The following is a 27,981-nucleotide window of genomic DNA, read 5'->3' as shown; positions in this document are numbered from 1 at the left end:
CACCTCCAGATTTAAAGTGAGGGGGTGGAAAACAATTTACCATGCTAAGGGGCATCAGAAGAAAGCTGGGGTGGCAATCCTTATATCAGATCAATTAGATTTTAAGCCAAAGACTATAATAAGAGATGAGGAAGGACACTATATCCACTCAAAGGGTCTGTCCAAGAAGAAGATCTAACAATTTTAAATATCTATGCCCCTAATGTGGGAGCAGCCAACTATATCAACCAAATAATAGCAAATTCAAAGAAAAATATCAATAATAATACAATAATAGTAGGGGACTTTAACACTCCCCTCACTGAAATGGACAGATCATCCAAGCAAAAGATCAACAAGGAAATAAAGGCCCTAAATGACACACTGGACCAGATGGACATCACAGATATATTCAGAACATTTCATCCCAAAGCAACAGAATACACATTCTTCTCTAGTGCATGGAACATTCTCCAGAATAGATCACATCATGGGTCACAAATCAGGTCTCAACTGGTATCAAAAGATTAGGATCATTCCCTGCATATTTTCAGACCACAATGCTCTGAAGCTAGAACTCAATCACAAGAGGAAATTTGGAATGACCCAAATACATGGAGACTAAACAGCATCCTTCTAAAGAATGAATGGGTCAACCAGGAAATTAAAGAAGAATTGAAAAAATTCATGGAAACAAATGATAATGAAAACACAACAGTTCAAATTCTGTGGGACACAGCAAAGGCAGTCCTGAGAGGAAAATATATAGCGGTACAAGCCTTTCTCAAGAAACAAGAAAGGTCTCAAGTACACAACCTAACCCTACACCTAAAGAATCTGGAGAAACTCTAAACCTAGAAGGAGAAGAGAAGTCCTAAAGATCAGAGCAGAAATCAATGAAATAGAAACCAAAAAAAAACAATAGAAAAAATCAATGAAACTAGGAGCTGGTTCTTTGAAAGAATTAATAAGATTGATAAACCCCTGTCCAGACTTATCAAAAAGAAAAGAGAAAGGACACAAATAAATAAAACCATGAATGAAAGAGGAGAGATCACAACTAACACCAAAGAAATACAGACAATTATAAGAACATACTATGAGAAATTCTACGCGAACAAATTCGACAATCTGGAAGAAATGGATGCATTTCTAGAGACATATAAACTACCACAACTGAACCAGGAAGAAATAGAAAACCTGAACAGGCCCATAACCAGTAAGGAGATTGAAACAGTCATCAAAAATCTCCAAACAAACAAAAGCCCAGGGTCAGACGGCTTCCCAGGGGAATTCTACCAAACATTCAAAGAAGAACTAATTCCTATTCTCCTGAAACTGTTCCAAAAACAGAAAGGGAAGGAAAACTTCCAAACTCATTTTATGAGGCCAGCATCACCTTGATCCCAAAACCAGACAAGGATCCCACCAAAAAAGAGAACTACAGAACAATATCCTTGATGAACACAGATGCGAAAATTCTCACCAAAATACTAGCCAATAGGATTCAACAGTACATAAAAGGATTATTCACCATGACCAAGTGGGATTTATTCCAGGGCTGCAAGACGTTCAACATCCTCAAATCAATCAATGTGATACAACACATTAATAAAAGAAAGAATATATGATACTCTCAATAGATGCTGAAAAAGCATTTGACAAAGTACAACATCCCTTCCTGATCAAAACTCTTCAAAGTGTAGGGATAGAGGGCACATACCTCAATATTATCAAAGCCATTTATGAGAAACCCACCGCAAATATCATTTTCAATGGAGAAAAACTGAAAGCTTTTCTGCTAAGGTCAGGAACATGGCAGGGATGTCCATTATCACCACTGCTATTCAACATAGTACTAGAAGTCCTAGCCTCAGCAATCAGACAACAAAAGGAAATTAAAGGCATCCAAATTGGCAAAGAAGAAGTCAAACTATCACTCTTCGCAGATGATATGATACTATATGTGGAAAACCCAAAAGACTCTACTCCAAAACTGCTAGAACTTGTACAGGAATTCAGTAAAGTGTCAGGATATAAAATCAATGCACAGAAATCAGTTGCATTTCTGTACACCAACAACAAGACAGAAGAAAGAGAAATTAAGGAGTCAATCCCATTTACAATTGCACCCAAAACTATAAGATACCTAGGAATAAACCTTACCAAAAAGGCTAAGAATCTATATGCAGAAAACTATAAAGTACTCATGAAGGAAATTGAGGAAGACACAAAGAAATGGAAAAATGTTCCATGCTCCTGGATTGGAAGAATAATATAGTGAAAATGTCTATGCTACCTAAAGCCATCTACACATTTAATGCAATCCCTATCAAAATACCATCCATTTTTTTTCAAAGAAATGGAACTAATAATCCTAAAACTTATATGGAACCAGAAAACACCTCGAATAGCCAAAGGAATATTGTAAAAGAAAGCCAAAGTTGGTGGCATCACAATTCCGGACTTCAAGCTCTATTACAAAGCTGTCGTCATCAATACAGTATGGTACTGGGGCGCCTGGGTAGCTCAGTGGGTTAAGTCACTGCCTTTGGCTCAGGTCATGATCTTGGGGTCCTGGGATCAAGTCCCGCATTGGGCTCTCTGCTCGGCAGGAAGCCTGCTTCCCTCTCTGCCTGCCTCTCTATCTACATGTGATCTCTCTCTGTCAAATAAATAAATAAAACCTTAAAAAAAAACAGACAGTATGGTACTGGCACAAAAACAGACACATAGATCAATGGAACAGAATAGAGAGCCCAGAAATAGATCCTGAACTCTATGGTCAACTAATCTTTGACAAAGCAGGAAAGAATGTCCAATGGAAAAAAGACAGCCTCTTCAATAAATGGTGCTGGGAAAATTGGACAGCCACATGCAGAAAAATGAAATTGGACCACTTCCTTACACCACACATGAAAATAGACTCAAAATGGATGAAGGACCTCAATGTGAGAAAGGAATCCATCAAAATCCTTGAGGAGAACATGGGCAGGAACCTCTTCAACCTCAGCTGCAGCAATATCTTCCTAGGAACATCAGCAAAGGCAAGGGAAGCAAGGGCGAAAATGAACTATTGGGATTTCATCAAGATCAAAAGCTTTTGCACAGCAAAGGAAAGAGTTAACAAAACGCAAAGACAACTGACAGAATGGGAGAATATATTTGCAAATGACATATCAGATAAAGGGCTAGTGTCCAAAATCTATAAGGAACTTAGCAAACTCAACACCCAAAGAACAAACAATCCAATCAAGAAATGGGCAGAGGACATGAACAGACATTTCTGCAAAGAAGACATCCAGATGGCCAACAGACACATGAAAAAGTGCTCCACATCACTCGGCATCAGGGAAATACAAATCAAAACCACAATGAGATATCACCTCACACCAGTCAGAATGGCTAAAATTAACAAGTCAGGAAATGAGAGATGCTGGCCAGGATGCGGAGAAAGGGGAACCCTCCTCCACTCTTGGTGGGAATGCAAGCTGGTGCAACCAGTCTGGAAAACAGCATGGAGGTTCCTCAAAAAGTTGAAAATAGAACTCCCCTATGACCCAGCAATTGCACTACTGGGATTTACCCTAAAGATGCAAATGTAGTGATCCAAAGGGCCATGTGCACCCAAATGTTTATAGCAGCAATGTCTACAATAGCCAAACTATGGAAAGAACCTAGATGTCCATCAACAGATGAATGGATAAAGAAGAGTGGTATATATACACAATGGAATACTATGCAGCCATCAAAAGAAATGAAAGCTTGCCATTCGCGATGACGTGGATGGAACTAGAGGGTATCATGCTTAGTGAAATAAGTCAATCGGAGAAAGACAACTATCATATGATCTCCCTGATATGAGGACGTGGAGATGCAACATAGGGGTTTAGGGGGATAGGAGAAGAATAAATGAAACAAGATGGGATTGGGAGGGAGACAAACCATAAGTGACTCTTAATCTCACAAAACAAACTGAGGGTTGCTGGGGGGAGGGTTGGGAGAGGGGGAGGGGGTTATGGACATTGGGAGGGTATGTGCTATGGTGAGTGCTGATAAGTGTGTAAACCTGGCGATTCACAGACCTGTATCCCTGGGGATAAAAATACATTATATGTTTATAAAACAATAATAATAAAATAAAAATTTTAAAAAAATGTAAATTAGCAAAATTTTAAAATGCACCAAAAATACACTAAAAAAATGAAAAATCTCTTCTATGACATTCTAAGTATGCTCTGCCTACAGAAAGAAAAACAATTAAACAATCAAGATATTGAAGAATACTGGTACTTTAGCCAAACTTAACGTGTTTCCAGTATCATAAGTGGATATACAATAATGGGCACGACATGTTTTCTACCTTCAGGGAGTTAAAACTCTAACAGAACAGATGCACTCAATGCTGTTAACTAAAAATGTAATGCTAAGGGGAATATGAAAGAGAAAGACATTAATTGAGCTTGTTTAGAAGCAAAATTTTAAAGAAACAATGAGGTTGAAACTTGAGAAGTGAATTGGATTCATCAAGTTCAAAAGGGACAGAATAGCTCAGGTAATAAAACTATAAAGAGAAAAAAATCACAGAGGAATGAACCACATTCAAGAAATGTTGATGATAAAATCTGGTTGGTTGGAGCATGATATATATACATTAAACAAACATACTGTGCTGGATTGCAAGGGTTTTAGCATTCTACATTTGGAAATTTTTTTTCTATACTCAAATATTAAGAAAACCAGCAACAAAATAATCATGAGCATTGCAGTAAGTTTACCTGATTTGTTTCTTTGTATTTTAACTAATAACATTAATTAGGGTAGTGATGTGTGATGATAAGAGGTCATTGCAGCATTGTGCCACGTATATTATGATTGAGAGTATAATTTTTCATCAGAGGACAGCTCTAAGGGATAAGAGAATCCCATGATTTAATTTGTATCAATGGCCAATTAAAATATGCCTCACACCTGGAATAAATCGTTGCTCTCTCCTTTCTGATTCTACAAGAACCAGAACACACAGGGAATAAGAAATCCTGAGGAAATAAAGTTCCATAGCTTACCTTTTGTGACAGGTCTCATGGACTCATCAATGTAATAATTGTATATATTTGGCATTTCAGCCTGTGATAGCGGAATTCCCGAATAACTGCTCAAAAGGTAAAGGACTTGGAGGCCATTTATTAGGAAGAGCCAAGGACTAAGGTCATTATCCAAATTCTCCTTGCCTATATCTTAACAATACCAAAAACTTTCTGTAGATCATAACACATACCTGGGTATTGTTGCAATTTTTCTTACTGTTCATATTCATCTGGGCATGATCTTGGCTTCCATTTCCATACCACATCCATGATTCCAAACATGAGTGAAATTGAACATCTGAAAAAAACATGAGTAAATTTTATAAAGATATGATTCTGATACACACATAAGCATAATATGTATGCACAGATATACTATGAATTAGCATATGTATCAAAATTTACAACCATTTGCATTGCCTATTGAAATGATTAGTCAAAGTTACATATTGAGTGAGATGACTGCTTATAATATGAGAGAAGGAAGAGAATGGGATCTGAAATGGTGTGGGATTTGGATCTAGAATAATCTGAAGAAAGAAGGAAAATCATAGAGAGGAAGAAAAGTGATGAAGGGCTTACTAAAAGCACTCAAAGAAACTACAACGTTTGGATTGCTACAGCAAGACTGTAGTCCATCTCTAGTCTGTAAAATATATATATATATAGATATATAGATATAGATATATACTTTTTTACAGAAATCTTAGCACCTCCCTGTTTCCAGTGATTTGATTTTTCTATCAGACTCTGCTTTAAGTGGTCTAATATTTTTTTGTAGGGAAAAATTCAAACCCTCCCCATTATCTATGGGAACACAAGTGACAGTCCAATCTTGTCTCCTAGTTTGTTTAGGTTCCTGTCAGCCATTCATTTTGAATACCTTGAAATTTCTGAGCACCCCATGCTACCCCTCACCAATTTTATTACAATATGCTTCCAGTCCCAGCATTGAATATTATACCTCCACCCAATCTCAACTTTCTTTCAACTATTGTTTCTTGCATTACATATTTACTTTTATGAGCACTCATTACACTGAATTGTAATTTTCTGTTTACTTGTCTGCTTCTTCCATCATGCCATGAGTTACTTAAGGTAAGGGATAGTTATTATTGTTAGGCATAAGACTTAATATTCTTGAAGGTCTCCCAAGTGTTGACACATAGTGTGAAGTGACTTTCTTTCTTTCTTTCTTTCTTTCTTTCTGTCTGTCTGTCTGTCTGTCTTTCTTTCTTTTCTCTCTCTCCCCCTCTCTCTTTCTTTCTTATGAAAGAAGATAAGAAAGGAAAAAGTGAAGAAAAGAGGGAAGAAAAATGACTGAGAAGCTATAGGATTTTCGGGACGGGAAAGGACACGGTTCCTCTCTGAAGAAATTGGATGAACTGTCTGGCAAAGCCTAGGTTTCCACTGTGATTGTTGTGATTATCATTTATGTCCAGTCTCATTTGAAAAGGAAAGTTGCATGTTCATATACTCCGTCTTGGTCTTCCACCCTTAAACTATCCAGACAGATTTGTCACTTTCAAAGAAATCTAATGAAAAAACTATCTCTTTGAATAACAATGGAGTGAACCCATAATATCTATTCTCTTAGTATCATAGTGTATATAAGAGCACCCTTGCATGAAAGAGAATTTTTAAGAAAAATATTTTAAAAAGAAGAAGAAGAGAGAGATAGAAAGGAAAGGAAAAAACTCCCCCTTCGTCCTCAAAAATGAATTTAGGAAAGAGGAGAGTGATATTTTAAAATACCCCTCTAATTAGTATACTTACAGGATTCCAAAAGATAGATATATATATATATATATATATATATATATATATATATATATATAAAGAATAGGATGCTACAAAAACTCTCAAGAATCATGTAAGGTTTTATCAGATTAAAAATATGATTGTTGAAATAATGATCAGTAGGAAGATTCAAAAAGGAATCTTTAAAAAAAAGAAAATACAGAGAAAAGAGACAATCTGCAAATTTTAACATTTGAAGGGAAGTCATGGAAAGAACAGGAAATAGAACTCAGAAGTAATAGAGTGTATTTTTCCTAAATTTGAAAGACATAAACTTTCAGACTGGTAAGGCTACAGAGTGCACAGCAATTAAAAATCACTTATACCCAGAATATCCTAATATTTCAGCTCCCACAAATGAATAAAATATCTTAAAAGCTGAAGTCCAGGGTCCTGGGTGCTTCAGTTCATTAAATGTCTGCCTTCTGCTCAGGTCATCATCCCGGGTCCTGGGATTGAGTCCCTTGCTGGGCTTCCTGCTTAGTGGGGAGTCTACTTTTCCCTCTCCCTCTGCCCCTCCCCACCTCCTCTGTGCTCTCTCTTTGCTCTCTCTCTTGCATAAATAAAAAACATATTTTTTAAAGATTTTATTTATTTATTTTACAGACAGAGATCACAAGTAGGCAGAGGGGCAGGCAGAGAGAGAGGGGGAAGCAGGCTCTTTGCTTAGCAGAGAGCCCAATATAAGGATCGATAACCCAGGATCATGGCCTGAGCTGAAAGCAGAGGCTTTAACCCACTGAGACACCCAGGCACCCCAATAAAAAAAAAAATCTTAAAAAAAAAAAGCTAAAGTCAGATCATTTTTATGGGATGAAATCACCCTGGAAACAGACTTCTTAACAATAATGTTTGCTAGAAACAGTGAGAGAACTCTCAATACTTTCTAAGAAATTAATTTTTAACCTTTGAATTTATACCTAGCTAAAATAAAGACCTTTTCAGACATGGAAGAAGACAGAACATTTATCTCCCACATACTCAGCAAACTCCATTATAGGTGAACTTCATTAAAATCAGAGTGAAAAATGTGAGTGTAAAAGAACAAAGAAAGAAGGAATTAAAAAACAAACTGATGTAAGGTGGTATCTCAATGTGGTTTTGATTTGAATCTCCTTAATGGCTAATGATGATGAACAATAAGTGTTGGAGAGGATGTGGAGAAAGGGGAACACTCTTATACTGTTGGTGGGAATGCAAGTTGGAGCAGTCACTTTGGAAAACAGTGTGGAGATTCCTTAGGAGATTAAAAACAGAGCTACCCTATGACCCTGCAATTGCACTACTGGATATTTACCCCAAAGATACAGATGGAGTGAAAAGAAGGGCCATATGCACCCCAATGTTCACAGCAGCAATGGCCACAGTTGTCAAACTGTAGAAAGAACCAAGATGCCCTTCAATGATCAAATGAATAAAGAAGATATGGTCCATACATACAATGGAGTATTATGCTTCCATCAGAAAGGATGAATACCCAACTTTTGTATCAACATGGAAGGGGACTGGAAGAGATTATGCTGAGTGAACTAAGTCAAACAGAGAGAGTCAATTATCATATGCTTTCACTTACTTGTGGAGCATAAGGAATAACACGGAGGACATTGAGAAATGGAGAGGAGAAGTGGGTTGGGGGAAATCAGAGGGGGAGACAAACCATGAGAGACTGTGGACTCTGAGAAACAAACTGAGGGTTTTGGAGGGGAGGGGAGTAGGGGGTTGAGTGAGCCTGATGATGGGTATTAAGGAGGGCATGTATTACATGGAGCACTGGGTGTGGTGCATAAACAATGAATTTTGGAATACTAAAAAAAAAAAAAGAGAGAGATTAGTTTGATAAAATAATATTTAAAACATAACATAAACTCAATCAAAAAAGACAAAAGTGCTTTTTTGATACAAGAATTTGTAAAGTATTACTGTATTTCCATGTTTCTTTATTTCAGATATATTTCAAGATTTTAAACCCAGTAAAGTGTCTAGGAAAAAATGGAGAACCTGGTCAGGGATGAGACTAGATGAATTAAGAGAGCATTTCACTCACCTTTTTCCTTCTTCATTAACTCTTCACAGTATTCTGAGGTAAAGTTTTTCAGCTCTTTTAATGTGTTTTGTGTCATATTTTCAAAAATGATAAGCTCATTTGAGACATTATTATACATATTCATGCAAAGCGTTAAATTTTCTTCCAATTGTTGTATTTTGCTTTGCTCAATATCATTTGTTGTTCTGTTGTTGAAGATGAGTTTCCAATAATCTATAATTCATATAGGAGATTAATGACTTTAACATAGTCAAAGTTTTCCAATAAATTATATTAATATCACAATTATTACTTAATAATTTAATGGAATACTCATATTAAAATGATACTTATATATGTATAAAATGCTAACTGTATGTAATTTTAAGATTGAAATTTATTTGAGATATAAAGGTATGTTACACAATAGAGAACTAGTTTCTTATTGAAGAAAATGCCCAAAAATGTCTAAAAATAAAAAAACAAGAAACATCCATGTGAAGCAGGATCTCAAAATAAAAGATGATGCAGTTCAGTAGTTAGTTTATAGAAAATTCACACATGTGAAGTTAGGAGGTATTATAACACACCAGTGAGCTTATGTGTTGTAATTTTTGAGTTTCTTGAACAGACGTAACCATAATTTAAGGACGGGCAATTGGTAAATGGCAACCTCAGGATTAAAAAAAAACAAAAACTCAGAACATGGGGATCACGTCTTTAAGAACATCAGGAGACTCAGAAAACTTCATAACTTCTTTATTTTGTGGATTGTTAAAAGTAAATTGTTAGGTAAATTGTTAGTTTACCTGAGAACCCTGCAACTTAATAGAATATTTACTTTTTAATTTAAGTTTTATGAGGATTAAATTAGATAAAATCACAAAGGATGGGTGCTCAAGAAAAGTTAACAATTATAATATTCCTCCTATTTTCTCAGTATGCCTTTGTACTCACTATTGTAGGAGGGAAGAGAAGGGGGAAGAGAATCACCCACTAGCATCCAGGGTTGAGAAGAGATGCTTCCAAAATACGGAGTTCTTAAAAGAGTCTTTTAATTATCAAATAAGTAACTGATATTTAAAGAAGAAAATCATTATAGGGCCTGTAAAATGCAGTAGAAGAATAGAAGACAACCAATGTAGCAAAGCAGAGAAACATAACGACATAAGGCAAAGGGCCATTAAAACCATAAAGTATAAATGGAACACTATGCAGCCATCAAAAGAAATGAAATCTTGCCATTTGCAATGACGTGGATGGAACTAGAAGGTATCATACTGAGCAAAATAAGTCAATCAGAGAAACACAATTATCATATGATCTCTCTGATATGAGGAATTTGAGAGGCAGGGTGGGGGCTTGGACGGTAGGGAAGGAAAAAATGAGACAAGATGGGATTGAGAGGGAAACAAACCATAAGAAGCTCTTAATCTCGTAAAACAAACTGAGGGTTGCTGGGGAGTGCGGAGGTAGGGAGAGTGTGGTTGGGTTATGGACATTGGGGAGGAAATGTGTAAGCCTGATGATTCATGGACCTGTACCCCTGGGACAAATAATACATTATATGTTAATAAAAATAATTAATTAAAAAATAAAATAAAAACCACAAAGTATAAAATGAAATGATAGATGTATTAATCAAATACTCCTCCTGATCACTTACAGACCATACGGAATTGGAGAAGTTTTTTGGGTTCTTTGACCTGGAAATTGAGTGTAAACATGATTATAGGACATGATTTGGGTAAAGGCTGAATGAGATCATGACCCTATCTGTTGCAATTTGAGTTTCTTGGACAGATATAACCATAATTTATACGTGAAGGGCTTGGGAAAACATTAGTACTCAAAAATGATAAGTAATATAACACTATAAGAGTATTTAAATTATTAAATAAAATATTGATATAAATTGATATCTACTCTATGACTCCAGAGATATTAATGCTGTTTTTATATTTTAATTGCCTTTAACTTCTGTTGACAGATACCACTTGCTTTTAGTTTCTTCTCTTTCTCTGTATTTTGAAGTTTTGGCAATTTATATGCATTAGATCTTTATTGAGAAAATATATTTTTAAGCACTTGCAATTCCCTTTTTTATTATTCGTGGAACAAACTGCTAGTAAGGGTGGATTGAGAGTTTTCCTTTTCTTATAAAGATACTTCAGCTTTGATATTCAAAAGCCTACTCATTTCTTTTTATTCACCTATTTGTTCCTGAATTCACTCATTTATTCATTTAATACATTCATTCAGTCAAAGAATACCAAGGATGAATAAGCCATAGTCTGTGCTCTTATGAAGCCTGCATTTTATTGGATGAAAAAACCCTGCCTACCAATTATTATGTTATTGTCAAGAAGAGTTATAGAAGTTTTAGGAAAAAAGTAATCATCTGGGAGAAATTATCTTTCAAAAGACAGCACCATGAAACCAGCTCATACTCACCTGAAACTGGTGTGATTCCTAGGACAAAGTAACTGGCTATTAATGGAGGAATTACAGAAAAACATCAAGTATAATAATGCCATTTTGAAGTATGTTTGCAATTAGAATGAATTAGACAAGAAGAAAATGCACGAAGAATGGAGAATTTGCTTTAAACATATGAAATTATCATGAAAACTCTCAGGCTATAATTAATTGTGATTTTGTTGTATTGATTTCATAATTTCTAGAAAAATGGGTTTACATTACAATCTTTAGCCTTAGTTGTCACTGAAGGAATTTGTCATTAAAATATCCTTGAGACAATGATGAATATGATATGGTCCTACAGTAATGACACATATTTTTTCCTCTATTAATCTGGAAATATTATACGGATATGTCTTGGGACTTGGATTTATTTGCAATGTGCCTGATAAAACCAATCCACAGGCTCAGAGAAAAGTGGAAACTTACACATCAGGCCCAGTGTCCCCAGTCCAGCCAGCACCAACAGGTTCACAGTCAACGAAATGAAAGCAACAGTGCACCACACTTTTGACTGAGTGCTATGTCCTGTGAAGAAGCACCAATTTAGAAAAATGACATGAAGCAACATGTTTTATGTTGTTTCCTTTTTCCATAACCCTCTCCAACACACCTGCCCCTTATGTATAGGACTATTGGAATTTTTTAAATGAAAATAATTGCTTGCAACATCAAGCAAAGTCCTCATTAAATACATCTTTACATTCACAATTAACACTGAAAACACATAATTCTAAGTAAATGTGATCATAGGACATATTTTGGATACTTTCATTGACACTCTCTTGTTCATCTTTTAGCATTGACTTTTCCCCTCCTACTTTCCCCATCTTGCCATTTCCTCATCCTTCCCATCTCCAGGAAATCAGTGTTGGCCACCTGATGGATATTCTTACCTAATTTTTCTATGCTAATATTGAGATCTATTATTTAATATGATTATAATCCATTCTGATGATTGCCCTTTCAGGTTTTCTCTTTAATATATTATTAGGAAATCATCTACTTCCTTTAGACTATCAAATTTATTGCCATGAAGTTACAGAGGTTGGAGCTTTAAACATATTTATCCCCTCCCATTTTATTTATTTATTTATTTATTTATTAAATGAGTGGAAGTGGATATGGGATTTCTGGGGTGTGCTCCATTTTTTTTTAAAGATTTTATTTGTTTATTTATTTGACAGACATCACAAGTAGGCAGAGAGGCAGGCGGGTTGGAGGGGGCGATCAGGCTCCCTGCTGAGCAAAGAGCCTCATGTGGGGCTAGATCCCAGGGTCCTGGGATCATGACCTGAGCCAAAGGCAAAGGCCTTAACCCGCAGAGCCACCCAGCCTCCCCTATTCTCTCCCATTTTAGTTACTTATTTAAACATATTCCTTTTTTAAAAAGATTTATTTATTATTTTAGAGTAGAGAGAGAACATGGGGAAAGGAAGACAGAGGGAGACAGAGAGAGAAAGAATCACAAGCAGACTCCCCACTGAGTGGGGAGCCCAACAGGGGGCTTGAACCTAGGACCCTGAGATCACAATCTGAGCTGAAACCAAGAGTTAGATGCTTAACCAACCGAGCCAACCAGGTGTCCCTAACTTGATATCTGATACCTTTGTTTTCTCCATTTTTCCTTAATTTGGCTATTAGGTTTTTTTAAAATAAAACCAGTCTCAGATTAACTTTTCTCTTCAAAACCTTCTTATTTATTGATTTAAATATATCAATTCTCTTAAATTCTTTTGTGATTTTATTATTTTTACATTAAGATGGGTTATTATATTCTTTCTTCTCTGATCATGAAAAACTGGGATGAAAGTTTTTGGTTTTTTTTAAGATTTTATTTACTTATTTAACAGACAAGTAGGCAGAGAGGCAGGCAGAGACAGAGAGAGGAGGAAGCAGGCTCCCCACCGAGCAGAGAGCCCAATTGAGGGCTCCATCCCAGGACTCTGGGATCTTGACCTGAGCTGAAGGCAGAGGCTTTAACCTACTGAGCCACCCAGGCGCCCCTGGGATGAAAGTTTTAGCTGTTTCCAAAAGGAAATGTTTTCCTTTGCATTATATTCTTAATATCTGTAATTTTGGAACAGCTAAATTTAGACTCTCCCACCTAGACTTTACAGTACTTTTATTCCCTTTCCTCCTCTCACCTAATGCTGGGTTTTACTGTGACAGTTTGGTAAAATTTGTCCTAGAATACTATTGACTTTCTCTTGAAGTGTATCTATTTTATAGCAAAAATGATTTAGCACTTTCATTATCACAATTACCATAATATTTACTCCATCATCAGCTATTACTTTTTGACTCACCTTTAAATTTTCCCTTACATCGAGGTCTGATTAATTCCTTGTATGTCTGGAAATTTTCTTGAGTATTTTTCTTAAATGGAGTTTATGGTGAACTTTTATTTTTTGGGGATGGATGATTTATATCTTTTCTGAATTCGAGATGGGAGAATGGCAGTTTTTTTCCCCTCCATATATATCCAGTACTAGACGATATCTAATTATTCTTTACTTATTTCCTTTTTTATATCTGTCCTTTTTCCTCTTTATGAAATCTTTTTTACATATTAGATCACTTGGATATGTTATCCAAGCCTATTGTGATTTTTATTACTTTTATAACTTTGAATAATTTCTTCTGTCTGATCTTCCAGAATATCTTGTTGGGTCTTAATGATCTTTGCTCTTTCTTTTAACTCATCTGCTGAAGTTATTGCTGTCAAAGTCATGTTTCAATTAAAAATTTTTTGATTCCATAATTTAATATCTTAAAAAAATCTTATTATGCTGGTTTTTTAATTGGTTATCTGTCCCTTTCAGGCATTCAATTTTACTGATAATTACCTATTTGGGACTTTTGTTTTTTTCTCTCCTTTGGCCTCTGGATCCCCTAAAATCAATAGCTATTTTTGTTTTCCCTTAGTTTTATTTACTCTGGAGTTTGAGATCAAGATTTGGGATACTTTGAGAAGCATCACACCTATGTGTAATGGAAAGCACAGTTGTTTCTTCCACTATATGTCAATGGCATGCCAGGTGACAAGCTGTTAATTAATTCTATGTTCCATAAAAAGGGACAAACTTGGTCCAGTGTCTTCTTGGATACAAAGTCTAGTACTTTCTCTGATTTAGAATTACAGAAGACCTTTTTTGCCTGTCTGTTCAGTTTGCAAATGAATGGTCTGAGACCAGGAAGATAAGCAAGCAAGTCCTTGTAGGACCACACAAGAAGGTTGGTATAATATCTCTGCTATGGAGTTCAATAATCTCAAGAGAATAGGAACTTTCCAAGGATGAAAGAGGAGGCTTAAATCTTCTCCTAAGCTCTTCTTATTCTTTTTTTCCCCTGTGAATCTCCACACTCTTAAGTAACACAGAGGCAAACAAGTGCATCACCTCTTCTCTTCATTGGAACCCCATAAGAGTTTTGGTATAGACATACTTCCTATGTCTTTCCTATTTCTTCTAGTTTCTTTTAGGAGAGGCACTTACTGGTAGGAAATGGGAAGGAAGGACAGAATAAAATTGCATTTGGACTGACTGAAATATTGATTAAAAATCAGTCTGGAATTAATCTTAGAGATATAGCTCATTCCTTTACCTTTTTTCTCCCTAAAAATTCTGATAAAATAGAAATAGAGAATTAAAAAATGCATAGATTCAAAATAATGAGAAAGGAAACTACAGAAATGGCATTTGGAGGGTAAAGAACAAAAGTTGCTAGTAACTTCGTGGGCCTTGGAAAAGTGAAGCAAAGTCAAAATTCTCATTTAAGAATCCCAAAAGTTGCACTCGGGTGGCTCAGCTCATGACCTTCAGCTCAGGTCATGATCTCAGGGTCCTGGGATCAAGTCCTGCATTGGGCTCTTGCTCAGTGTGGAGTCTGTTTCTCCCTCTCCCTCTTGCTTGCATACTCTCTCTCTTGCACTTGCTCACTCTGTCTCTTGAATAAATAAATAAAATCTTTTTTTTTAATGTTTTGCTCATTTCATTTGTTTTTTTTTTTAATTATGCTCAGTTAACCAACACAAATACTGTCTCTCAAATAAATAAATAAAATTTTAAAAAAGAATCTTGAAAGTTCTGTAAGTTGGTGATAACCTCCTACTTTATCATCTCAAGTGGAGGTGTGGAGGAAGCCTGAAAACTGAGAAAATATCTGAAAGTTTACATATGATTCAGATAGACTCCTAACCCCATATTTTCTCCCCCATTTCATACAACGAGTTACCCTCTGTAAGATAATAGGATATATCTCTATACTGTATCTGTATCTATATGAGTTTCTATCTGTTCTGCTTCCTGTCACAGAGCTTCTAAAAACGCTGATATTTTCTTAAGTGGTAAGAACACTAGGAGCATCTCTTCTTCTAGTATTTGATCCTTGACCCTGAACCTCACACAGGGATCTTAAACCCTTATAGATTCCTAAATGATAAGGAGCATCTTTGCTCTTATTATTTTTTAAAGATTTATTTATTTATGAGAGAGAGAAAGAGAATGCACACATGAGTGGTGGGAGGGGTAGAGAGAGAATCTTTAAGCAGACTCCCCACTGAGGAAGGATCCTGGGAAGGGGCTTGATTGTAGGACCCTGAAATCATGACCTGAGCTGAAACCAAGAGTCTGACACTGCACCAACTGAGCCACCCAGGTGCTCCAGGAGCATCTTTTGTTCAATGAAGTAAGTCTGAGTGGGCATGTGGATGGGCTCCTGGATGAAAGGGATGAAAGGTGGTCAGTAGAAAGACCAGCCATGACAAAAAGCTTGGAATTTTCAGGCATCCCCCCCCCACTTCTCTTGAGCAGGGAAAAAGTCTGAAAATGGAGTCATTAACTCCATCAATCATGCCTATGTAAGGATACCTCCATAAAAATCCCAAAAGTATAAGGTTCAGAGAGCTTCCAGTCTGGTGAACATAATATCAGAAGGGTGACCCACCCCTGCTTAGGACCCTCCCAAATCTCACCTTATGTATCCTTTATCTGACTGCTTATCTCTATCCTTTATCATATTCTTTAATAAAGTGGTAAATGTTAAATGGTTCTCTGAGTTTTATGACCTGCTGGGGAAAATTAAGTGTACCTCAAGAGGGGATTATGGGAAACTGTTTTATAGTCAAATCTGAATGAGGTTGTGGGTAATTTGGAGACATACTTCTTGCAGTTGTCATTTTAAGTAGGGGGTGGGGCGCCTGGGTGACTCAGTGGGTTGAGGCCTCTGCCTTTGGCTCGGGTCGTAATCCTGGCGTCCTGGGATTGAGCCCCCCATCAGGCTCTCTGCTCAGTGGGGAGCCTGCTTCCCTCCACCCTCTCTGCCTGCCTCTCTGCCTACTTGTGATCTCTGTCTGTCAAATAAATAAAATAAAATCTTTTAAAAAAATAAGTAGGAGGGGAGCAGTCTTTTGAGACCGAGACTTCACCCTATAGAATTTGACACTATCTCCAGGTAGATAGTAATAGAACTGAGCTGAATTGTAGGACATGGCAGCTGCTGTCACAGAGAATTGCTTGATGTGGGAAAAATGCCCATGCATTTGATGACAGAAGTATCAAAAATGAACTGTTCTGTACGAATAGTAAAGGAGACTCGCAGGGAAAAAACTCACGGTAGAGAAGAAATTTCTTTTTATTTTTTTTCTTTTTTTCCTACAACAAATGGAAACAGGTTTTCCTTAATATCTTCTCATAGTCATTCTGAGAGAAAACTGTCTGGGACAGAGTATTGGAGGAATCCTCTCCAGAGCAACTAACTGACCTAAGAGGGGAAATTCAAACAAACAAACACATACAAATATTGACAATTGGTTTCTCAGAGAATCACCGAAGTACATGAAGGGTACATATATACCCTCATATAAACTGAGACCCCACTCAATTAACTTGGCATAACACTCTTTTTAAAAATATATATTTTATTTATTTATTTGACAGAGAGAGAGAGCACAAGTGGGGGGGGTGGAAGAGGGAAAAACAGGCTCCCTGCTGAACAGGGACTCCAATTTGGGGACTCCGATCCCTGGACCCTGAGATCATGACCTGAGCCAAAGTCAGATGTTTAACCAACTAAGCCACCCAGGTGCCTTTGGCATCTCACTCTTAAATGAGTACAGGCAACCAAATATCACCATATATTCAAATAAGCTGCCAACATGAAAGACTGAGAAAAAAAAATGTAAAACAGACAAAATGAAAGCAGAGATAACACAGTGAGAACACTTAAAAAGTTCTGTAAATAAACTAAGATCTTTTACATTTCTATTGGAAATGTAAAAATGCAAAATAATTTTCACAGTTTCTTGTAAAGTAAACACACCCATCTAACCCAGAATTCTACTCCTATGTATTTACATGATAAGATTTTTTTTATTTTATTTTAGGGGCGCCTGGGTGGCTCAGTGGGTTAAGCCTCTGCCTTCAGCTCAGGTTATGATCTCAGGGTCCTAGGATCAAGCCCCACATCGGGCTTTCTGCCTAGCAGGAAACCTGCTTCCCCCTCTCTCTCTGCCTGCCTCTACCTCCTTGCGATCTCTCTTTCTGTGTCAAATAATTAAATAAAATCTTTAAAACAAACAAACAAAAAAAGATTTTTTATTTTAAAGTAGGTTCCACACAACCCTGAGACCAAGACCTGAGCTCAGATAAGGATTGGACATTCAACCAACTGAGCCATCCAGGCACCCCGACTCAATAAGATTTTTAAAAAATATGTCTACACAAAGACTTGTACATCATAGCTGATTTATTTACACTAGTCCCAATATGGAAGCCACTGAAATGTCCATCTACAAGTGAATGGATAAACATTTTGTGTATTCGTACTATGGAATACTACTCAGCAATGAAAAGGAATTAACTATTGAAAACATACAATATGAATTAATCTTAATAACATTATGCTTAATGAAAGAGGCCAGTCATAGAAGACTACATGGTATTTGAATCCATTTATATAAGATCTGAAAGCAAACAGAATAATGTAGGGTGGCAGAAAGTAGATCAGTGATTAGCTCAGTCTAAAATTGGTGGTGGCGATAACTTAGAGGAGAAATATTTTTGTATTTTGTTTTTACTTTTTGGGAACACTGATTAAGAAAGTTTATTATAGAAAATGAATGCATCCAATATCCCCAAATACATTTGTAACAACAGACACACAGGAAACATGATAATAGTTGCTACATAATAGCCTTATTCTTTACAAAGAATAAAACATGATGCAAAAACAGGGAGTGAAGGGTGAAAGAGAGAGTTTGTTAGAGAAAGCAGGTACTGTCCTTTTGATTAAAAGACACAAAATAGGGTGCCTGGGTGGCTCAGTGGGATAATCTGCTGCCTTCGGCTCAGGTCGTGATCCCAGGGTCCTGGGATCGAGTCCCGCATCGGGCTGTCTGCTCAACCGGGGAGCCTGCTTCCTCCTCTCTCTCTCTGCCTGCCTCTTTGCCTACTAGTGCTCTCTGTCTGTCATATTAAAAAAAATAAAAATTAAAAAAAAAAGACACAAAATACTTTTGGGGGTGACAAAAATAAATAAACTGTACACTTAAGGTGGGTGTATTCTTTTGTATTTAAATTGTACTTCAATAAAGTTGACTTGAAATGAAATTTTTCAAAAGTACAGGAATTCAGTAAAGTGTCAGGATATAAAATCAATGCACAGAAATCAGTTGCATTTCTGTACACCAACAACAAGACTGAAGAAAGAGAAATTAAGGAGTCAATCCCATTTACAATTGTACCCAAAACTATAAGATACCTAGGAATAAACCTAACCAAAGAGACTAAGAATCTATACACAGAAAATTATAAAGTACTCATGAAAGAAATTGAGGAAGACACAAAAAAATGGAAAAATGTTCCATGCTCCTGGATTGGAAGAATAAATATTGTGAAAATGTCTATGCTACCTAAAGCAATCTACACATTTAATGCAATCCCTATCAAAATACCATCCATTTTTTTCAAAGAAATGGAACAAATAATCCTAAAATTTATATGGAACCAGAAAAGACCTTGAATAGCCAAAGGAATATTGAAGAACAAAGCCAAAGTTGGTGGCATCACAATTCCGGACTTCAAGCTCTATTACAAAGCTGTCATCATCAAGACAGCATGGTACTGGCACAAAAACAGACACATAGATCAGTGGAACAGAATAGAGAGCCCAGAAATCAACCCTCAACTCTATGGTCAACTAATCTTCGACAAAGCAGGAAAGAATGTCCAATGGAAAAAAGACAGCCTCTTCAATAAATGGTGCTGGGAAAATTGGACAGCCACATGCAGAAAAATGAAATTGGACCACTTCCTTACACCACACACGAAAATAGACTCCAAATGGATGAAGGACCTCAATGTGAGAAAGGAATCCATCAAAATCCTTGAGGAGAATGCAGGCAGCAACCTCTTCGACATCAGCCGCAGCAACATCTTCCTAGGAACAACGGCAAAGGCAAGGGAAGCAAGGGCAAAAATGAACTATTGGGATTTCATCAAGATCAAAAGCTTTTGCACAGCAAAGGAAACAGTTAACAAAACCAAAAGACAACTGACAGAATGGGAGAAGATATTTGCAAACGACATATCAGATAAAGGGCTAGTATCCAAAATCTATAAGGAACTTAGCAAACTCAACCCCCAAAGAACAAACAATCCAATCAAGAAATGGGCAGAGGACATGAACAGACATTTCTGCAAAGAAGACATCCAGATGGCCAACAGACACATGAAAAAGTGCTCCACGTCACTCGGCATCAGGGAAATACAAATCAAAACCACAATGAGATATCACCTCACACCAGTCAGAATGGCTAAAATTAACAAGTCAGGAAATGACAGATGCTGGCGAGGATGTGGAGAAAGGGGAACCCTCCTCCACTGTTGGTGGGAATGCAAGCTGGTGCAACCACTCTGGAAAACAGCATGGAGGTTCCTCAAAATGTTGAAAATAGAACTACCCTATGACCCAGCCATTGCACTACTGGGTATTTACCCTAAAGATACAAACATAGTGATCCGAAGGGGCACGTGTACCCGAATGTTTATAGCAGCAATGTCTACAATAGCCAGACTATGGAAAGAACCTAGATGTCCATCAACAGATGAATGGATAAAGAAGATGTGGTATATATACACAATGGAATACTATGCAGCCATCAAAAGAAATGAAATCATGCCATTTGCGACGACGTGGATGGAACTAGAGTGTATCATGCTTAGTGAAATAAGTCAATTGGAGAAAGACAACTATCATATGATCTCCCTGATATGAGGACATGGAGAAGCAACATGGGGGGGTAGGGGGATAGGAGAAGAGTAAATGAAACAAGATGGGATTGGGAGGGAGACAAACCATAAATGACTCTTAATCTCACAAAACAAACTGGGGGTTGCTGGGGGGAGGTGGGATTGGGAGAGGGGGAGCGGGCTATGGACATTGGGGAGGGGAGGCGAACCATAAGAGACTATGTACTCTGAAAAACAACCTGAGGGTTTTGAAGGGTCAGGGGTGGGAGGTTGGGGCAACCTGAGGGTTTTGAAGGGTCAGGGGTGGGAGGTTGGGGGAACAGGTGGTGGGTAATGGGGAGGGCACGTTTTACATGGAGCACTGGGTGTTGTGCAAAAAGAATGAATACTGTTACACTGAAAAAATAAATAAAATGAAAAAAAAAGTAAGATATAAATTTGTATCTATGTCTGAAACTGTAGTGTTATATTAGAAGACTCGAGGGGGAAAAAAAAGTTCATTGAAAATGAAATGATACCAGGAACATGTTTGTACTACATAAATTAAAATATAATTTAAAAAAATAATCTATGAGGGTAACTGGGTGGCTTAGTTGTTAAGCGTCTGCCCTTTGGCTTAGGTCATAATCCCAGCACCCTGGGATCGAGTCCCACATTGCAGGGTTATAAGGAGGGAAGGTCCCTGCTCACTGGGGAGTCTGTTTCTCCCTCTACCCTTTCTCCCTGCTCATAATATCTCTCTCTCTCTGACAAATAAATAAAAGAATATTAAAAAAAAAAAAGAAAAAGAAAAGAAAACCATCCATGAAATTGAACAAAGGGATGAAATGATGAAAATGAAATACGGAGCTCCTATGTGATACAGACTATTGAGCAACCTACTCTTCATTTTGGTTCAGGTAGTAATCTGAGGGGCCTGAGATCAAGGCCTGTACTGGGCTCCATTTTCAGCACAGAGTCTGCTGATGTTTCTCTCTCCCTCTCCCTCTGCCCCACATCTCTCTCTCTCTTTCTAAAATAGATAAATCTTTAATAAAGAAAAGAAAAGTGGAAGGAAATAATATTGTAAAATAGGAAAAAATCTAGAAAAAGACAAAAACACTGCAGATGGATGGAGAAAATAAAAAGAAGATGTTTTCCCATAAGTAAAGGATATGACTTTTCATCACCTTCTGTTTATCCTCCTTATTTCCCTTTTCAAAAGTTTTCCATCTTTATCTTTAAAAATAATCTCTAATTGTTATGTCCTGGTGTCTCCCACAATGCCTTTCTTAACTTTCTCCTAGACCCAGTGGCTACATTTATTCACATAGGGCTTACCTGCCACAGCTCTGCTCTCTGCCATCTCGGGTATGCTCTCAACTCCCTCTGCTCTATTTTCAGTTTCACCATCCATTTCCATTTCAGGAACTTCATGATTGTCTTTAAAAAAAAAAGTGTTTTGTTTTTTTTTTAAAAAGTCATTTTTCTCTATTCTTTACTTTCTATCCAGATAGTACCAGTGTTCCTGGTCTGATGCTGATTCTGATGGTAGATATTTTAAATAGACAAACCCTGGGACGCTTGGGTGGGTCAGTTGGTTAAGTGTTGGACTCTTGATTTTGACTCAGGTCATGATCTCAGGATGGTGTGATCAGTTCCCCTGTGGGGCTCTTTGCTGGGCACATAGCATACTTAAGATTCTCTCTCTCCCTTTCCCCTCCACCTCCATGCTCACATGCTTTCTCTCTCTCCCTCCCTCTCTCATTAATTAATTAATTAATTAATAGACAAACACTGTGTGATCCTTTACAAAAATAAATTTCAAACAACCTACGCTGCTGAATAAAAAAAGATAAAATTGTTTTGTAAGGAAACATGTATTGGAGAATATGTAACAGAATGTAAATTGGATCTCCCAGTTTATGAGCACTCTAAGTCAGTTTCCCATGGATGACAAGTATGTAATACTTCTCCCCAGTACATACAATGCCTTTGTCAATATTATAGACACAGAGAAGAGGACCCTATTTAGGGGAACTGGTCCCTAAAACATTATCCACTAACTTGATGCCTCAAATTATATAACCAGATACATGTTACTAGAAGTGATTTTTCTTCCTCATTTGAATATAAAATTCTTTGGGGTAAATTTATAAAGTAAAAATTCCATATATATATATATATATATGTATATATATATATATATGAATGATATAATTTTATAGTAAGATCAAAAAGACTGAAAACAAATACAAGGGAATAAAAATAATATAAATAATAAACTATAAATAACAGAACATAATCCTGGGGATGGCACAAGAAACCATGTATCCTATAGCAATACAAAAATTTCAATAAATACAATTTTGATGTTCCCCCAAATCATCATCTTACTGTTTCACTGTTACTTCTTTCTAGGAATTGAATTCCTGGATAAAACAGACTGGAATTATATGGCCTGGAATGATATTATATAGAGATAAAGACACCTTCAGTCTTGCTCCTTCACAGAAAGAAACAAATGTTTAGCACACCATGACTGACTAGGATCCCAGGGTCCTTTAAATCTCATAGCATATTTCTATATTATATCTTTCAGCAGTTAAATAAAAATCCTAGATAGCTGTGTTCATACTATTACTGTTTTTCCTTCCCATAATAACTTGTATGTGGGATCATCCAAAAATGTCTAAAAAACATAAATGTTATTTTCGTGACACCAGATATCTGGATTTCCAGAGGCTTAGACCACCATGTTTGTTTTGTTTTGTTTTGTTTTCCACAAACTATGATCTTACAACCTAATAAGACAGACAACACTAAGCTCTGGCATAGCAACTTCCCTGTGGACTGGCACTCTGTCGTCAAAATCATCAGCCTTGAGTTGAAGACGAGGAGAACTCACCAGTGTAGTTAAATAGCTCTCTTTTCTGGTATGTCTGATCCTACATAGAGGCTCTTACCTGTTCTCTTGAGACTGTAGCTCTCCTGGGATGTCTTCACCTGGGAAGCATTTGGAAATTTGAGAGTAGCATAAGTCACTTCTTCAGGCATACTGAACAAATACAACACTGTTGGTCACTGGGTGTGGTGCATGTCTCACTGAACTTCACAGAAGCTGCTCCTGTGGCATGATCTATGCATGTGGCGACTAAGTTCAATGATCTACCTTTGTAAAAACCAAGCAAAAATATAGTGTCAGAAAACAGAACTGATCCACTGAGAATTTCAGAATTGCTCTATTCTCACCTCCACACACATCTCTTATCTTTCTTTTCTTAACTTCCTCCAGTAAACACCAAGTTGAAGAAATGGTCCTGAGAGAAAAATGTGGGTTTTAAATATAAACATTCTTTTTTTTTTTTTAATTTGTGGGAAATGGCAGTGACCTCCCGACTTAAGAAGGCCCTGTGGAAAAAAATACAAATAAAAGTATCACCATTTCTGCTTACATAAAGTTGTTAATCAGCATGTGCCTGTGAGAACAGTGTTGTAATTGAAAACACTTAACTCACTACTAACTCCCAGAAAACCACAACTGAGTTAGTTCTCATCAAAATATTGTTCCCTTTCTTTTTCCTTCCTATTTTTGTGGATTGAAAAAAGTCTTTAGAAGTTAAAAGAAGAATACTGGGGCACCTCGCTGGCACAGTCAGGATTGTGAGATCAAGCCCAGTGTCAGGCTCCCTGCTCAGGTGTTGTGTGTTGGGGTGGGATGTCTGCTTGGGATTCTCTCCCTCTGCCCCTCCCCCCACTCTCTGTCTCTCTAAGATAAATAAATAAATGTTTTTAAAAAGGGAATATATTAATCGATCAATACAAAATCAAAGAGTGACAGAGAAAGAGTAGGAAAAACTACATTTGAGCTACATTAAATAGAGATTTTTCCTCCTCACCCCTACCCTCCACACAGAACAGCCCCTGAAAAGAAGGGAGATATATTTTAGAAGTGGAAGTTCTTTATTTAGAGTGTGTCTGTCAGGTTAGGATCTGAATTCTAAGAACTTGAATTTGGGAGGAATGTAGGGTGTATGTGTACATTAGCCTGTTCTACAGACTGAGGAGTTATAAAGTTCAGGGAGCTCAAGTGCCTTGGTCATAGTCCAGCAAAGATTAGTCCATACAGAACATACTCTGCATACTGAATATCTAGCATAGTGGCAAATGTGTACCACATATTTACTCAGTATCTTTAAATGCATAAGTTATTAACTCATTCAGAAATAATCATAGTATTGCTCAGTGAAAAGCACCTGTTAAATACTAATATTAATAAGAACACCTTTATTGACATTTAAGAATGACTGGGACATTGTGCAGTAGGCACAGAGTCTGGAAAAAATGGGGTTAAATCACAATACTACAAAGGTAGAAATAAAGAATATTTAATGTGGTATTGAGAAAGACAATATACATATTTTTTAGGAAAACCACATTCTGATACATAAACCTTGAAGAGATGAGAAAGACTAAAGACTTCCATAAATATAAATGTAGTACAATTCATTTCATAGGTGGATTCTACCTATTTGAAAAATAAAATGAATATTTTTGCTTGGAAGTTCAGGAACATTAACTTATTTATGTATTCATTTCTTTATTCAACAAATTAATCAAGTATTTACTATATACTATACATTATTCCAAAGGAAATGACAGGCACATTTTCTTCCTTAATGTAGTTTACATTCTACATTTCATATATTTGTTTGTATACATTAATGTTTTATGTTATTTATTCATGGATAAGTAATACAATGTAATGCATACAATGCAATGGTCCTATGCATAGGAATAAAGCAGGGAAAAGTAGGGGTGCCTGGGTGGCTCAGTGGGTTAAGCCTCTGCCTTCAGCTCGGGTCATGATCCCAGGGTCCTGGGATCCAGCCCCGCATTGGGCTCTCTGCTTGGAAGTGAGCCTGATTCCACCTCTCTCTCTCTGTCTGCCTCTCTGCCTACTTGTGATCTCTGCCTGTCAAATAAATAAATAAAAATCTTAAAAAAAAAGGCAGGGAAAAATAGGGTGGCAGAGGAAGGAGAGGAAGATTTTATGTTAAACAGAGTAATCCTGGAAGGCCTCTGTGGAGGTGTCATTTGGCACAGAGAATAATAACAGCAAAAATATCATTGTACAAAAATATGCTCATTTAATGTCTTAATATTTACCATCTGTTTTAGTTACTGAAATCATGAGTCAGAATAATTTTTTGAAGTGAATTATTTGCTCTTTCAATTTCAGAGTTTTCAGGATTTTTAAATTTCCCCTTTTTTTCTAGTTTCCTTGTAATATGTTCCCTCTTTTCAACTTCTGGGCCAAACTTGATTCCTTGACAAATCTAAATCTAACCAAGGAAAGAAATATGTTAAATACTGTGTCCTCCTCTTATTTGAAAAGGAATTAATTCAATTCTCCATCTCTGGACCCACCGGGCTAATCCCAGTAACTTGATTCACATAGACTTCTTGGATTTGTTTTACTACCAGTAAGACTTTATTCTGAAACCCTGATTCAGAGCCCTTTCATCAATGCTTATACCCACTCTGACCAAATCACAAAGGACCAGCTGAAAAAATAATAACAATTCAGCAAATGAAGACAGAAAGCCAAAACTGACAGATGGAGGACCTGGCTAACAATACTCAGGAGAGCAGTGACAAAATGTCCAGGGTGAACATTGTAACAGCACTTGTATAATGCTAGTCCAGAATGGAATAGAAGGACTGGAGACACAGGAAAAGACGACTCTGAGAGGAAAGGACACACCACAGAAAGTAAAATATGGCAAAGAATCTAAAAATCTGGAGGGTATCTTATACATAATTCAAGGAAAGAAGAAAGAATTAGATAACCAAAAGACAAAAACAAATAACTTGGTAGGATAACTATGTCCAAATGTGGAGCAAATGCAAGTTTGGGATGACTTGAACAATTAATGAGGCAAAATTAAAAAATTCCATTTGAGCCTTATGCTGAGAATACTGAGATTTGAGTGGCATGTCGGAGATGTAGAGAGAGATTTCTAATTATCACAAAGGAATTAATCATCATCCAATCATAATAGGGTAAATAAATGCATTTTTAAAATTAAACCAATGGTTTAAAATTTTAAATTTAAGTTTTAAAGTCAACCAATGGTAAAATCATGAAATAGCTGTGACTATGGAACATATGCACACTTCAGTATTAGCAGTATAACAGTAAAGGATCATATGACAGGGATTAAGAAAGAGCAAAATGAGAAGAGAAGAGTGGAAGGCAGAAGAAATAGAAGGAAGGGTGATAGTACCAATCTACACCTCCTATGCATCGGAGAAATTAGAGATACACTCTGTGTATCTCCAGTTAGAGATCTAGATTAGAGATCTATATCTAGTGTTTTCTAGATTAGAAGTAAAGGTTTATGTTAAGAGGCAAGGGAAAGGAAGAGAGATGGTGGCTTTAAATCATCTATCAAAACAGGAAGGCAACAGATAATTTCTGAAGTTGATAAATCCATATGGAGTAGCACAAACTATTTAATGATATAAAGATGATCATCATAAGAAATAAAAACAAAGAATTGAAAAAAAATTGCCTCTAAGGAGCAAGACAATCATTTGAGGAGAGATGTTTTTATTGACTAATAAGCTTTTCTGAATTATTTTGTTTAAATGTGTAAATATATTATTCTGAAAAATGAAAATAATAATAATTGTCTTATTTGTGGTTGTTCATGCAGTATGTATTCATGGCTATTAATTAAGGTTCTCTCTCCAATTTCATAATTTGTCTTCATTCGAGCCCTGTCCCAACTGATTTCTTTACTATTGACGCTGCCCTCAATTAAAAACCCATTAATTAGTATATTGTACTTTCTGCAGTGAAGTATGGACATAGATTTTAATTTTATATATGTCTTATTTCTGTACGTAGGAAGCTGTACGTAGTCAAATTACATTTAAATAATTAATATAGGTTTGTAAAAATACAAATGTTATTACATAATGAATAACTTTTTTTTATTTCTTATTTTTCTATAAACATATAATGTATTTTTATCCCCAGGGGTACAGGTCTGTGAATCGCCAGGTGTACACACTTCACAGCACTCACCATAGCACATACCCTCACCAATGTCCATAACCCCCCTCCCCCTCTCCCAACCCCACCTCCCCCCAGCAATCCCCTGGACGAAGTTCATCTATCAAGGAAAGCAGGCATAATGAATAACTTTTAAACATAAACATTTTATTAGAAACATATCCTACTGTGTACTTTCTGATTCAACCTATCCTCTGCATCCTGCTCTCATTCTAAAGCTTTTTTAAAATTTTTAAATTATTTTTTATTTATTTATTTGACAGAGAGAGATCACAAGTAGAGAGGCAGGCAGAGAGA

The 27,981-nt window shown here is 36.5% G+C and overlaps 1 protein-coding gene across 2 annotated transcripts in view; it reads right to left on the bottom strand.

Annotated features, from left to right (window-relative positions):
• Positions 1-23,766, bottom strand: part of LOC123947631 (C-type lectin domain family 12 member B-like) — a 31,017-nt gene extending 7,251 nt beyond the window's left edge. For both annotated transcript variants that reach the window (XM_046014012.1, XM_046014013.1), the window contains exons 1-5: positions 23,567-23,766; positions 21,942-22,043; positions 11,800-11,898; positions 8,911-9,123; positions 5,258-5,364 (exon numbers count right to left, since the gene is read on the bottom strand). In XM_046014012.1, coding sequence (XP_045869968.1) covers positions 5,258-5,364; positions 8,911-9,123; positions 11,800-11,898; positions 21,942-22,043; positions 23,567-23,657 — 612 coding nt within the window. In that variant the 5' untranslated portion in view covers positions 23,658-23,766. The remainder of the gene's footprint in view (positions 1-5,257; positions 5,365-8,910; positions 9,124-11,799; positions 11,899-21,941; positions 22,044-23,566) is intronic.
• Between the last annotated feature and the right edge of the window lie 4,215 nt (positions 23,767-27,981).

Source organism: Meles meles, chromosome 7 (genome assembly GCF_922984935.1).
Source record: "Meles meles chromosome 7, mMelMel3.1 paternal haplotype, whole genome shotgun sequence".
Lineage (NCBI taxonomy): Eukaryota > Metazoa > Chordata > Mammalia > Carnivora > Mustelidae > Meles > Meles meles.
Note: the sequence above shows the minus strand (reverse complement) of the source record. Positions and strands in the feature narration are given on the sequence as shown.